This window comes from Dipodomys ordii, unplaced genomic scaffold (genome assembly GCF_000151885.1).
Source record: "Dipodomys ordii isolate 6190 unplaced genomic scaffold, Dord_2.0 Scaffold11, whole genome shotgun sequence".
Lineage (NCBI taxonomy): Eukaryota > Metazoa > Chordata > Mammalia > Rodentia > Heteromyidae > Dipodomys > Dipodomys ordii.
The window spans coordinates 16,115,302-16,130,182 of NW_012267227.1; the positions used below are offsets into that span (position 1 = coordinate 16,115,302).

A 14,881-nucleotide genomic window follows, 5' to 3' on the forward strand; every position below is an offset into this window, starting at 1 on the left:
GTGTGTGTGTGTGTGTGTGTGTGTGTGTGTGTGTGTGTGTGTGTGAGAGAGAGAGCGAGAGAGAGAGAGAGAGAGAGAGAGAGAGAGTATATATGTATGTGTTTTCCTTCTTGGAAAATAATTTAGAGTTTTAGGTTTGCTTCTTGTGAAGCAGATTTTATTTCTCCTAATGTAATCCACCTGATGTATAGAACATACTGATAATTCAAGTCATGTAAATTCTGTATTTAATTTCTTGACCTGAGGGAAATTTCCAATTAGACAGTGTCCCCTGTCCAGAACAATTTATCATGTGTTAATATGCCATGGGATAGCAGTCAATGAATATTGGCTCCATTTTGTCTGTGGTCAATGAATCATTTCCTCAGCGCATCAGTTAATGAGGCCTTGTAAGAGTCAACTAGGTTTATCACAAAGTGCATCCTCTACCTCCAGCAAGCTGTAATTCAGAAGACTGCGTTAGTCTTACAGAGAACTTGGTCAGGGCTTAATGCAAAATAATTGCCAGCACTGAAAACATAAATGAAGACACACGTAGGTGAATTATAATAATGTATTACTACACCCTTTTTATAGATTTTGTTACCTGTTAGTGAAAGTTTAAATTCTCATTTTGTAAGCATCCAATCATCAGATAAAGCATTCCTACAGCACAATGAGTTTATTTGTATTTAAGATATTGTATTTGAATTGCTTCGGAATAGTTTTTTGTCTAGTTGTATGTTTTTGAGACAGGGTCTCACCTAGGATGGCCTTGAATTTGCAATGCTCCTGTCCAAGGCCTCTCAAATGCTGAGATTTTAGGCACATGCCATCATGCCCAGAAAATGTGGTCTCATATTTACATTTTGTGTGCATTTTCTGAACTATAGAAAATGCACATTAATTGTAATAAAATAATGATATTGTAACTATAAAACGCTATTTAAGAAAAGGTGGAAAGTGTTCCAAATGTCCTATCTTGGGTGCTAATAATCTTTTTATTAAGAGAGTTTGCTTGGATTTTTTTTATTGTACTTGCCTCTTAGGTATATTTGTAATCTAAAAAAAGAGACCATCATAGTTATCAGCTACTTTTTGGATTTTCAAATTAAATACATTGACAAATTACTAATCTCAATTTTTTTTGGGGGGGGGTCTGGTCGTGGGGCCTGAACTCTGGGCCTGGGCACTGTCTCATTTGGATATTCTTTAGGGGGCTTCTCTATCACTTAACGAAACAAACTCTGGTTATTTTATATTTCATGAACAAGCAAAAATAGACTAAAAATCTTTGCTGCTCTCTGATCTTTCATAAGCAATGAGTAGGAGCAGAGAACAGATAGACAAGAGAAGGATAACTGGGAAGAGGTGTTGCTGTGAGTGACTACAGTGTTTTATGACTAGTGTTGACATCGGGAGCCAATATGGTTATCTTTACGGCTCAAAATTCATTGCTGAATTGGCTTATGATCACTGTTCTTTCAAATGATTTAAGTTCTCCTAAGACAACCAGCATAATTAAAAAAACAATCTTCTCTAGTAACAGGTGAAAAGTACGTGAGTATTTAGCATGACTACCTCTCTAGCTATATCCAAGGCTATGTCTACAACTTATTATATTAAGAACTAAAACACATACACACACATACATATACACCAAAGTGTCAGAATTAGCTTTTACTTGGAATGTGTGTGTTTTACAAATCCTTAAAAAAAAAAGTTAGAATTACTTTTGCTCTCTTAGGAAATGTAAAAAAAAAAAAGTTCATAAATACTATTTCTGCCTGTTGAACCATAAGTAAGTGACTATATCAAAATTATTACCAAGTTTAATATCTTATTGTACATATTGTTTATAAATATTGTTTTTATTGGGTTATTATAGAAACGAGATGAGTCAAATTTTGCCCAGATGCTGGGTGCTGGTGGCTCACACCTGTAATCCTAGCTACTCAGGAGGCTGAGAGCTAATGATTGGGATTTGAAAAGGGCAAGTCCATGAGATTATCTCTAGTTAACCACCAAAAAAGATGGATATAGAGCTGTGGTTCAAGTGGCTTGAGCAAAAAAGCTAAGAGAATGCTCAGAGCCTTAGTTCAAGCCCCAGGACCAGTGCACATACACACACAAAAAATGGGGATAAAAAACAACAAAGAAGAGATTTAACAGAATTCTGTATTTGGGGGGCATTTTAAGGGACTTTCAAGGATAATTTTAACTATCGGTTTTTTGTTCATGTTTTTCCCCCTATGTGTTATTTTTGTCTTGCCTGCTGGCTGGTTGTTTAGTAAAATTAGCACATACTTGAAAGACCTGTTTAAATAGGTGGTTTTGCTGTATAACTTTAGTATGACCTTTCTAAGCCTCAGTTTGTAGTCTGAAATGGTGAAATACCTACCTTGTAGTATTAAGATTCCAGGGAGGTACGCGTGAGCATGATGTATAAGTTGTAAGATGGAATGTAAATGTAAGCAGTTGTATATGTTCCTGAGTGATACTGCTCTTGCTTATAATTTCCTCACTTCTCTTCATTCTTGAAGATAATTCTATTCTATATTACTTTTATATTAATAGAAATTTTAATTTCTGTTATATTGCTTTGGCCTATAAGACAATGAAAAAGGAAATGTTGACCTTGTTGTTAGACCTTGGGAAGCTGTAGTACATTGCTGGGCAATTTACCTTGTGGGCTGATCGAGCACCTGCAGGGAAAGACATGTTTTCAGCCAGCACTGCCAACTGAGTGAGCAGTGTGCTGCTCACACCTAAGGTCCTAGAACGACTGGGCATGAGGACCTTGCTGCACTGCTCCAGAGTCTCGGTAGAAAGGGGGAAATAGCTGACACTCTGCACCTCTCCACATCGCTCTCTTTATCCTTTTTATTTTGTTTCTGTCTATTCCTGGTTTTTATTCTCTAGAGAATGGACACAGTGGCTGAGAAGGTGGCTCAGTGGTAGAGTGCTTGCCTTGCATGAATGAGGCCCTGGGTTCCATTCCTCAGCACCACATAAGCAGAGAGAGCCACAAGTGGTGCTGTGGCTCTCGTGGTAGAGCGCTAGCCTTGAGCTGAAGAGCTGAGGGACAGCGCCCAGGCCCCAAATTCAGGCCCCACGACTGACCAAAAAAAAAAAAAAGCATATTCTTATCATTGAAGTGAGGCGCACTTTCTTTTGTAGTAAATAATCTGTCTTTGAATCTGCCAAGACAGCATTGCCATTGTGCTCTCTTGGTTAAGTGCTTTATGGATCCATTAATTTACCATTTATTAAGTGAGAATTGGGAAATCAAAATTCTCAGTGTTCTTCATATCATATCATAAATGACTCTTGGTTTTGCAAATGCCTGAACCTTGTCTCTATTCTCTTTGAAAGAGCAAATGGGTTTCCTAGGAAGGCAAATACAATACAGCTTTTGATAGCATTTTGTGTGAGGGATGAAAGAGGAGTGTTTTCCCAAGGCATTGTTCTTTTTTTTTAAATAAATATATTTTTTTATTGTGAAAATACTGTACAGAGGGGTTACAATTACATGGGCAAGATAATAAGTACATTTCTTTTTTTGGGGGGGGGGTCCAGTCATGGGGCCTGAACTCTGGGCCTAGGCGCTGTCCCTCAGCTCTTCAGCTCAAGGCTAGCGCTCTACCACTTGAGCCACAGTGCCACTTCCGGCTTTTTTTCTTTTTGCTTATGTGGTGCTGAGGAATCGAACCCAGGGCCTCGAGCATGCAAGGCAAGCGCTCTACCACTGACCCACCTTCCCAGCCCCATAATGAGTACATTTCTTATCAAGCATTGTAGCCTCCTCCTTTGTTTCCCCTTCCCATCCCTTCCCATCCTCCCCCTCCTTTCCTCCCTCCTCGTCCCCCCCACCAAAGTTGTAAAGTTCATTTTCGACATAACGACTTGTACATCTCATTGTTGCAATGGGTCCTCCTGTATCCATGTTTTAAGGATTTGTTTTTTCCTTCCCCTCCACATATACCAACATCATATATAGTGAAAGTAGGGATTATACCGTGGGGGAGGGACATACAAAGCAACAAAGACATAATCTTATAAATATGTTAGAAACAGTTGCATGAAAGATCTCTCTCTTTTATTTTTTGTCAGTCGTGGGGCTTGAGCGCTAGGCCTGGGAGCTGTCCCTGAGCAATTCAGCTCAAGGTTCATGCTCTACCACTTAAGCCATAGCGCAAGGCATTGTTCTTATGTCAGACTATTGGTTGTATAACTAATAAGTGTCCCAGGTGGTAGAAGCTAGCATGGATCATCTTTATGGACTGCATATCATTAGGAATATAATCAAATTTTACTTAGAAATGCATTTTTTGTTGATTAAATGCTTTCCAAGTGTTAAAATGAAAACCCTAGTACTGTAAAAAAAAAAAAAAAGTAATAAAAATTTAGAAATTTCAGAAAGTAGAAAAATCCAGCCATGCTCCAGTGGCTCACACCTGTAATCCCAGCTACTCAGAAGGCTGAGATCTGAGGATCATGCCGTTCAAGCCAGCCCAGGCATGAAAGTCTGTGAGATTCTTATCTTCAATAAACCACTCCGAAAATTGGAAGTAGCGCAGTGACTCAAGTGACTTCAGCCTTGAGCTGAAGAGCTGAGGGACAGTGCCTAGGCCCAGAGTTCAAGCCCCATGACCGACCAAAAAAAAAAAAATCAGTCAGCTATATTTGGTGAAACATGTAATTAACTCAGCTATAGTGTGATGGTGAAGCTTCTCTTTGGTAAGGCATGATATCAGTTGGCATTGATGATGTTGCTACTTGGAACTACTTTTCCAGGTTTGCATTGGTCAGTCTGGAGCAGTCAAGTCTTTGGGATGGTAAGTTTTGAAAAGAACTGCTCACAGCAGTAAGTTGTTCCAAATACAGATGCCTTTATCTGTGTGTGTGTGTGTGCATGTGTGGCATTACTAAGGCTTGAACTTAGGGTCTTGCACTCTCATTTGGCTTTTTTTGATCAAGGCTGATGCTCTACAGATCCACTTCCAGCTTTTTTGCTGGTTGTCTGCCCAGGCTGGCTTCAGACTGTGATTTCTTGGATTGTAGGCTCTTGAGTAGCTAGGATTATAGGCATAAATCACCAGTGCCCAGCTTCATCAATTAATTTTAAACTTGGTTTAATCCTGGCCCTAAACCAGCCCCAGCAGAAAAGACTCACATCTCCAACCATTAAAAATGCCTGACTGGAGTTGTGTCTAACGTAGTAGAGAACCAACAAGAAAGCTGAGTGACTGACAAGGGTGACAAGGGGAAAAAAAAGTAAAGCCAGGTGCTGGTGGCTCATGCCTATAATCCTAGCTGCTTGGGAGGCTGAGATCTGAGGAGTGCATTTCAAAGCCAGCCCAGGCAGGAAAGTCCTTGAGACTTATCTTCAGTAAACCACTCAGAAAACTGGAAGTGGTGCAATGGCTCAAATGGTAGAGCACTTGCCTTGAGCTGAACAGCTCAGGGACAGCGCCCAGGCCCAGAGTTCAAGCCCCATGATTGACAAGAGAGAGAGAGAGAAAGAGAGAAGAGAAAGAGAAAGGTGAGTGCATGAAGCTATGAGTTCAAGCCTCAGTACTGAGTGGCATGAAGGGGTGAGAATGAAAGCAAGAGCAATATAGAAAATGAGAGAAAAGAACAATTTCATGTCAGGACAGCTGACAAAATGAAACGACAGGGTGAGGCGTCTCCCTGTTGTTGTTGTACAGTACAGATGTTGAATTTAGCAGTAGTAGTCTCCATGCTCACACAAGGCAGCTGCTGCCTCATGAATAAGGATTTCAGCTCCCAAGCATACATCTCATTCTGCAAACCACTGAGGGCCTTGATTTCATTCAGGTCTGATGTTTCAGATCCTAAATCTTGGGTCTCCATCCCCTTTCCTTCTCTACTGTGTGTTTTCTTCTCCTTGTATTAGTTTTTTCTTTTCATTAGCTTGTTTTAGTTAAACAGGGTAAAGCGTGTCACATGCTACAATATTTTTCAGTAATTTTTACTCCCTCCATCACTCTCCCTTGTATTTTTTGTCTCCCTTTACCTCTGACGTTCTGGGGAAGCCTAAAATATTTTTCATGTTTATTCTTAATGTCTTTTTATTACTTTTTAAATTTATTATTATTATTGTTGTTATTTTGTCAGTTGTGGGGCTTGAACTAAGGGCCTGGGTACTGCTCCTGAGCTCTTCTGCTCAAGGCTAGTGCTCTACCACTTTGAGCCACAGCACCATTTCCATTTTTCTGGTGGATAATTGGAGACTAAGAGTTTCATGGACTTTCCTGCCTGGGCTCACTTCGAACTAGGATCCTCAGATCTCAGCCTTCTGAGTAGCTAGGGATTACAGGGGTGAGCCATCAGTGCCTGGCTCTTAGTGTCTTTTTAGAGTATATAACTTAGACCTAACTTGGAGATACAGTGGTGAACAAGATCAGAGTTGCACTGGCTTGTTGGGGCTTATAGTCTGGGTTTGAAAGAGAGAAAATTAAAAAATCAGAACTACCTGTACATTTATAATTCATAGTGTTTGACTCTTCAGAAAGAGGATATTGAAATGCTTCTAGTTTATCTGGAATACCCTGCTCTTGGTTTTCTGACCTCCTTGGCCACTCCTCTAACTTTTTTATACCTTTCCTGAGGCATCTTCCTTCCATTCAAATGCTGGAGTACCCTAGGCCTTCACCTTGAGTCCCTTTGATAATTACTTTTTTTTTTTTTGGTTGTTCGTGGGACTTGAACTCTGAGCCTGGGCGCTGTCCTTCAGCTCTTCAGCTCAAGGCTAGTGCTCTACCACTTGAGCCACAGCACCACTTCTAGTTTTCTGGTGGTTTATTGGAGATAAGAGTCTCCTGGACTTTCCTGCTCGGGCTGGCTTTGAACCTCCATCCTCAGCTCTCATCCTTCTGAGTACCTAGGATTACAGACGTGAGCCACCAGCATCTGGCTCTAACTACTTTTTTTTTTTGTCAGTCGTGGGGCTTGAACCCTGGGCCTGGGCGCTGTCCCTGCATTCCTCTCAGCTCAAGGCGAGCGTTATACAGCTTGAACCACAGCGCCACTTCCGGTTTTCTAGTGGTTTATTGGAGATAAGAGTCTCATGGACTTTCCTGCCCGGGCTGGCTTTGAACTGAGATCCTCAGATCTCAGCCTCCTGAGTAGCTAGGATTACAGGCGTGAGCCACTGGTGCCTGGCTGGCTCTAACTACTTTTTAAAAATGATATTAGCTGGTCCTGTGGCTTTCAATAATTCTTATTGGCATTTACATATTGGTGATGCTCAAATTTGTATCTATTGTATATTCCCTGTTCCTCACTAAACTCCTTAAAATTTTAATATCCCAAACACATTGCTTTCCATCTCACATATATCCAATAGATATGGGCAAAAATTTAAGTCTCCCTTTATTCTCCCCTTGCTATCGCAGTTTCTGTCTCATATATAAGCAGCATCTGTTGGCTTTACATCAAAATTATGTCCAACTCCCCCAGTTCCTTTTTTTGTCAGTCATGGGGCTTAGAACTCAGGTCCTGGGTGCTGTCCCTGAGCTGTTTGCTCAAGGCTAGCGCTCTACCACTTTAAGCCACAATGCCATCCCACTTCCAGTTTTCTGGTGGTTAATTGGAGATGAGTCTCATGGACTTTGATGCCTGGGCTGGCTTTCAACTGGGATCCTCAGATCTCAGCCTCCTGAGTAGCTAGACCTTTCCCTGGCTTTTCCCCCACTTATCAACTATTTGACCATTGCTGATTCAACTGAAAGACGCCTTCTCTCTGATCCTAAAATGGTGCTCAACACTTTCTTTCCCTTCCTATTTGTGACCTGTGTTGACAACACAAAGACCAAACTAATTGTGTGGTGTGTGTGTGTGTGTGTGTGTGTGTACGTACATGTGTGTGCTAGTTAATTGGAGATAAGAAGGTCCCTTTCCAAGCTGACTTTGAACCATGATCCTCTTATCTCAGCCTGCTGAGTAGCAAGGATTATATACAGTGAGCCACCAGCTCCCAGCTCAGACTAATCTTTTTAAAAGTCTCAAGTAAATAAGTGAAAAATCTTCCAATAAAGAAGTGCTGATTTCACATCTGGGGTGGGAACTGTGTAAGATGAATCCCAGAGGACAGAATACTAACGGAGTACAACAAACAAAGAAGGAACGCATAACCATAAATTTAAAATACTGCATGTAGGCAAGAACAGCAAGCTTCTTTGTGAAGGCTCTTTTGCAAAAATGAGGGAAGTGTGGTACTGGGAGTTTAAAAACAAAAATGAAATTATGACTAATATAATTCAAATAATAAGACAAATTGCTTTGAAATTATTTGTATATTTACACACACACACACACACACACACGCACACGTACACAGGTCGGTCTTGATGGGCTTTAAGAACTTCTTGAATCTACCAACAACAACAACAAAAAAAGGGACTGGGAAGTTGGCTCAGTGGTAGAGTGCTTGCCTCACATGCATGAGGCCTGGATTTGATTCCTCAGCACCACATAAGCAGAAAAAAGCTGGATATGGTGCTGTGGCTCAAGTGGCCGGGCACTAGCCTAGAGCTGAAGAGCTGAGGGACAGCGCCCAGGCCCAGAGTTCAGCTCCCAGAACCAGAAAAAAAAAAAAAAAGAGGACCAAAGCACATACCAATTAATACCACCACTTTGGTTAAATCATATTTTAAAAACCCTGTTTGGGGATAAGGGCATGGTTCAAATTAGAGTGCCCTTCCTAGCAGCACAAGTCCTGAGTTCATTATACACATAGGCAATACTGAACACACACATATACAACACTGTACATTTCCTGTTGCCAAAGCTTCTGAGAGTGGATTGTAAATATAATGCTTTATTATGTATCTTACAAAAACTAGGAACATTCTCCTGTATAAGTACAAGCTAGTACCACAACTGAAATCAACATGAGTTTAGTATTGCCATCCATGTATAATCCATATTCAAATTTCCCTGTGTGAACTGTTAGCTGTTATTTTTATCTTATGGTGCCAATTCTAAGGCTTGAATTCAGGGCCTGGGCGCTATCCCTGAGCTTCTGTGCTCAAGAATAACTCTCTATCACTTGAGCCACAGCTTCCCTTCTGGCTTTTTTGGTGGATAATTGGAGATAAGAGTTTCATGGATTTTCCTGCCTGGGCTGGCTTTGAACCACACTCCTCAGATCTCAGCCTCCTGAGTCACTAGGATTACAGGTGTGAACTACCAGCACCTAGCTAAAAATAATTATTGTTTTTGTGTGTGTGGGTCATGGGGCTTGAACTCAGGGTCTGGGCACTGTCCCTGAGCTGCTTTTGCTCAAGGCTAGCACTCTACCACTAATCCACAGCACCACTACTAGTTTTAAAGAAAAGATTACTGCAAACTTTTTTTTATGAGTCTTCAGTGCTTTGTCTTATAGAAGAAAATGACTATGCTTACTTTTCTTTGTGGTTTAGCTTCTTACATCCGTGTTTGACAACAGCATCAAGACCTTTGGAGTCATTGAGAGTGACCCTTTTGATTGGGAGAAGACTGGGACTGATGGCTCCCTGACCACCACCACCACCTCCACCACGCCTCAGTTACACACCCGCCTGACCCCTGCTGCCATCGGGTGCGGCCTGCACTCTTCATTCAGCACTGTGCTTCTTGCTCAGGCGGAGGGGGGGAGTATGTGCCACCCTCTGTTCCTGGGGCTCGAACTCAAGGCCCCATGCTCTTCCTTGGCTTTCTTGCTGGAGGCTTGTGCCTGTCATCCTTGCTAGAGTTGATGGAGATATCTTAGAAAATAGACCAGATGTGCCTGACTTCCAAAACAACTGTCACACCAATGAGTTATGGTGTTAGAATTTGAATTTTAAAATTTCAAAATTCTAAATTCTCAAAATTTTCTGAAGTTTTTATTGTAGAATTGGCATGACTTCTAACTTTCCAGAAAAGGTTTAACAGAAATACCTTTGCCAGGCACTGGTGGCTGGTGGCTATAAATCCTCACTACACAGGAGTCTAAGAGCTTGAGGATTGTAGTTCAAAGACAGCCAGAGCAGGAAAGGTCGTGAGAGTCTTATCTCCAAATACTAGCAAAAAGCTGGAAGTAGAGCTGTGGCTCAAGTGATAGAGAACTAGCCTTGAACAAAAAAGCTTGGGGGCCCTGGGAAAGCTCTGAGTTCAAGCGTCAGGACCTGCAATAAACAAAACAAAAAAACCTCTTGCCAGCGCTGGGGATTCATGCCTGTCATCCTCGCTACTCAGGAGGCTGAGATCTGAGGATCGTGGTTCAAAGCCAGCACAGCCACAAAAGTCCATAAGACTCTTATCTCCAACAAACCGCCAGAAAACTGGAAGTGGTGCTGTGGCTCAAGTGGTAGAGCGCTTGCCTTGAGCTGAAGAGCTGAGGGACAGCGCCCAGGCCCAAAGTTAAAGATTCACGACCAACGCCCCCTCAAAAAAAAAAAAACTCTTAATAAGTAATAAACAGATTTCCCTTAAATCTAGGAAGAAGTGTAGGGTAGTCTCAAACTAAGTTTTGATTCTCATCTTTTAATGTTGCATGGTTTGTCTTTCTTCTACTATCCCCTTTAGAATTGCCAATGCCACTCCCATCCCTGGAGACTTGCTTCGAGAAAATACAGATGAAGTATTTCCAGATGAACAGCTTAGTGATGGGGAGAATGGCATACCTGTTGGTGTATCACCAGATAAATTGCCTGGGTCTCTGGGCCACCCTGGTCCTCAGGAGAAGGATGTCTGGGAGGAGATGGATGCCAACAAGAACAAGATAAAGCTTGGAATCTGTAAGGTGTGCACTTCATGCAGATGAAGTCATATCTTTCCATGTACATACTTTTCTCATACTGTTAAAGTATATGATTTTCAGTTTTGAGTGTAAAGTAGATAATACATTGTATTGCTACTTATTTTAAATATGCCCCTTACCGAGACATACAAACCATTAACACTTGCTACTTAGGAAGAACTATATTAAGATGTCCTTTTGGGGGCTGAGGGTATGACTCAAGTTAGAGGGCTGTACCTAGTAAGTAGGCCCTGAGTTCAGTCTCCAGGACTGAAAACAAAACAAGTAGATAATTCAGCTGAATACACACATCTGCAATACCACACATTTCCTTTTCCAAAGCATCTGGGAATAGATTGTAAATAAGATGCTTCATTATGTAACCTCCACAAAATAGAAATATTATCCTATCCAAACAGTCTGACACTTGAGCCACACTTCCAGGCCTTTTTGCTTTTGTTACTCTTTGTATAGAGTCTTTTGTTCAGATCAGCCTGGACCACAATTCTCCTATTATGCTTTTTGGTTAGCTGGGATGGCAGGAGCACACTATCACATCCAGCTTTTTATTGTTGAGATGGAATCTCTAAAACGTTTGTACTGAGCCGGGTGCCCATGGCTCATGCCTGTAATCCTAGCTACTAAGGAGGCTGAGATCTGAGGATCATGGTTCAAATCTGTGAGACTCTGATCTCCAATAAACCACCAGAAAACTAGAAGTGGCACTGTGTCTCAAGTGGTGGACTACCTGCCTTGAGCTGAAGAGCTAAGGGACAGTGCCCAGGCCCAGAGTTCAAGCCCCATGACCAACAAAAAACAAAGTTGTTTTTTTTACTGAGAATGAACTTGAAATGTGATCTTCCCATTCTCCCAACTCCAGAGTGGCTGGCCTATCTTTTTCACATGTCTTAATATCATTTTCATATTTTTCTTCTCCTTGTAAAATTTTTTTTGACAATGTCTTCTATGTAATCTGAACAGCTAATTCTCTGAAAAGACATCCAATTATTTGTTTGTATTATTCTCAAAGTCTTCAGTGATGTTTCGCATGTATATTACCTGGAATGTTTTTCATTTGTGTTTCATTTTGTATTTCTCTAGGCTGCTACTGAAGAAGAGAACAGCCATGGTCACGCCAATGGTGTTCTCAATGCACCAAGCCTTGGTTCACCAATTCGTGTACGGTCAGAGATTACTCAGCCAGACAGGGATGTGCCATTGGTACGAAAGTTACGTTCCATCCACAGCTTTGAGCTAGAGAAACGCCTGACACTAGAGCCAAAGCCAGACACTGACAAGTTTCTGGAAACCTGGTACGATAAAGTCTTTCTTCCTTCTTTAAAGCTTCTAACATTATTACTGTGGTTGTCATTTCTAGTATGAAAGTCTTCCACACAAGAAATTGTTGCACTTTTGTAATGTAGACTTCATTAAGCTCTCATATTTTGTCCATGTTTCCAGTTATCCTCGGTTTTAATTTTTCTCATAATGATAACCCCTGGTATCATTGCACAGCTTTTGGCTATAAAAGTGCTAACTTCGTAGTGCTAGGTACAGTTAAAAAGAATTTTTTGATGGGCTCACACCTGTAATCCTAGCTACTCAGGAGGCTGAGATCTGAGGATCACAGTTCAAAGCCATCCCAGGCAGGAAAGTCCATGAGACTCTTTATCTCCAGTTAACCATCAGAAAACTGGAAGTGATGCTGTGGCTCAAGAGTTAGAGCGCTCACCTTGAGCTGAAGAGCACAGGGGTAGCGCCCAAGCCTAGCATTCAAGCCCCATGACCAACAACAACAAAAAATTTTGCAGACCTTATTTGTAAAGTGGTCTCTTCTAAACAATGTTGTAAAGTTTGAGAAGGCATGATAAGAATAGCATTAGGCAAAAAGTAAGGGAATACATGGAGAGAAAAGTAACCCATACACAAAAAGGTTTTCAATTTAGTGAGGAATTTATGAGGAAGGTACATTAGGGAAATACACAGCAACGTTTCTCATTCTATCCTCTAGATCTCAAAATCTACCCAGAAAGAGGGGAAGGCAAAACTTTTAGAGATATATGCATAAATACTGTGTGACTGTTTGTAGTGCATAGTCAATGAAGTGCATCTTCCCTATAACAAATGTTAGTAACCCATAACAAATGCTAGTAACAGAAGACAGAAATGGAACTTCAAGAAGAACTTGCAGTTTATTTGTGAATTATAGAAGACTTCCAAAGTATTAAGTCTTATACTTCTTTACTAGTAGCTATAGCCTACAGTGGTGTATTTCTGATGCCTTCTGTTGACAATGGAGGACCACAGGTTTGGTGGTCATAATAGGTACAGTGTCCCAAGACAGGTGACCACACCTGGCCTGGCTTCCTCCCTATTGTGCATTCCTCCACACATGGTTGGCATTCTGTCTTGTAACTATAAGATGTAAGCATGTTTACATCTTGGTATCATCATAAGAATGGACATTTGGAATTGTGATTAAGATGGGAATACAAAAGGGAAAAAAGCCTTAGTTTGGCAGAAAACTAACCTAACACACAAAGGGAGTTAAATAGGGTACCATGCTGAGAAAAGAGCTGGCCCCCACCTTCCTAAGCAGGATTATGGCAAGTTAAACATTGTTAGTCCGGTGCAGCTTGCTTTCTGCACTTGTCCATACTTTTTAAATTTGATCCTTTGTATATCTAGAACTTCTCAGTAGTGCTTATAGATTATAAGTTATGGAATAAATATTTCCCTAAGGCCATGAAATAACTTCTCTCCATTTCCTTAAGCTTGGAAAAAATGCAGAAAGATTCCAGTGCAGGAAAGGACTCTCTTCTCCCAGCTCTGCTTCATAAGCCTTGTGTTCCTGGTGTGCCCCGTGCTGATCACATCTGGCACTATGATGAAGAGTATCTTCCGGATGCCTCCAAGCCTGCCTCTGCCAACACCCCTGAGCAGGTGGATGGAGGCGGCAGCAATGGATTTATAGCTGTCAACCTGAGCTCTTGCAAGCAGGAGGTCGATTCCAAAGAGTGGGTGATTGTGGACAAGGAACAAGACCTTCAGGATTTCAGGATAAATGAGGCTTTAGGCCATAAAACAACTGGAAGCCCTTCTGATGAGGAGCCTGAAGTGCTTCAGGTTTTGGAGGAAACACCTCAAGAAGAAAAGCTCCAAGTCGGTCCTTGGGCGGAAAGTAATCCTTTAAGGAAGGAAACCTCAGGTGTGGTCTTAGTTCTTTCTGTGGATTGCCCCGCTGCTTCAGAACCATACACAGATAGGCTGGACCTCCAGACCGGAGCCGGTCAGTTCACTGCAGTGACACCCACGAGTCCCATGGAGGCACAAGCAGAAGGACCCCTCACGGCGGTAAGACATGGGTCTCTTCGTTATTCTCTGCCTTCTGCTCAAGGTGCAATTAAGAAAAGACTGACAGTTGATCAGCTAAGATCCTACAGTAGGGGCCTGATTTGGCAAACAGGGAAAGGAAGGAGAATGGGATAAATCCAACCTAAGTAGTTGTGGCTTGCTTATGATTTTTAGTACTAGTAAAAAATGTTAGTGCTACAAATTTTTGTAGTTGCAAACTCCAGTAAATGTAAGGGAAGAAAAAAGGAACTCATGCATTTTATTTACTTGAATCTTGAGACTTTGGATATTTTGTTTCATTCACTTTTGTCACAAAGACTGCCTCTCTCCCTTCACCTTCCTCTCCTCCCTATCCCTCACATAGGCTAAAGAACAAGATAATAATATCTTCAGCATTTGGAGTTTGTTGTAGGTTTGTTTTTGTTTGTTTTTTGGTTGGTCATGGGGCTTGAACTCTGGGCCTGGGCGCTGTCCCTGAACTCTTCAGCTCAAAGCAAGTGCTCTACCACTTGAGCCACAGCACCACTCCTGGTTTTCTGGTGGTTCATTGGAGGTAAGAGTTTCATGGAGGGGCTGGGAAAGTGGCTCAACAGTAGAGTGCTTGCCTTGCACGCATGAGGTTCGATTCCTCAGCACCACATAAGAAGAAAAAGCCAGAAGTGGTGCTGTGGCTCCAGTGGTAGAGCGCTAGCCTTGAGCTGAAGAGCTGAGGAACAGTGCCCAGGCCCAGAGTTCAGGCCCCACAACCGGCAAAAAAAA

At 41.7% G+C, this 14,881-nt stretch overlaps 1 protein-coding gene across 2 annotated transcripts in view; it reads left to right on the forward strand.

The window, feature by feature from the left end:
• Window positions 1–14,881, forward strand: part of Ttbk2 (tau tubulin kinase 2) — a 73,471-nt gene that overhangs the window by 49,080 nt on the left and 9,510 nt on the right. For both annotated transcript variants that reach the window (XM_013010174.1, XM_013010175.1), the window contains exons 10-13: window positions 9,429–9,586; window positions 10,555–10,771; window positions 11,870–12,081; window positions 13,543–14,122. In XM_013010174.1, coding sequence (XP_012865628.1) covers window positions 9,429–9,586; window positions 10,555–10,771; window positions 11,870–12,081; window positions 13,543–14,122 — 1,167 coding nt within the window. The remainder of the gene's footprint in view (window positions 1–9,428; window positions 9,587–10,554; window positions 10,772–11,869; window positions 12,082–13,542; window positions 14,123–14,881) is intronic.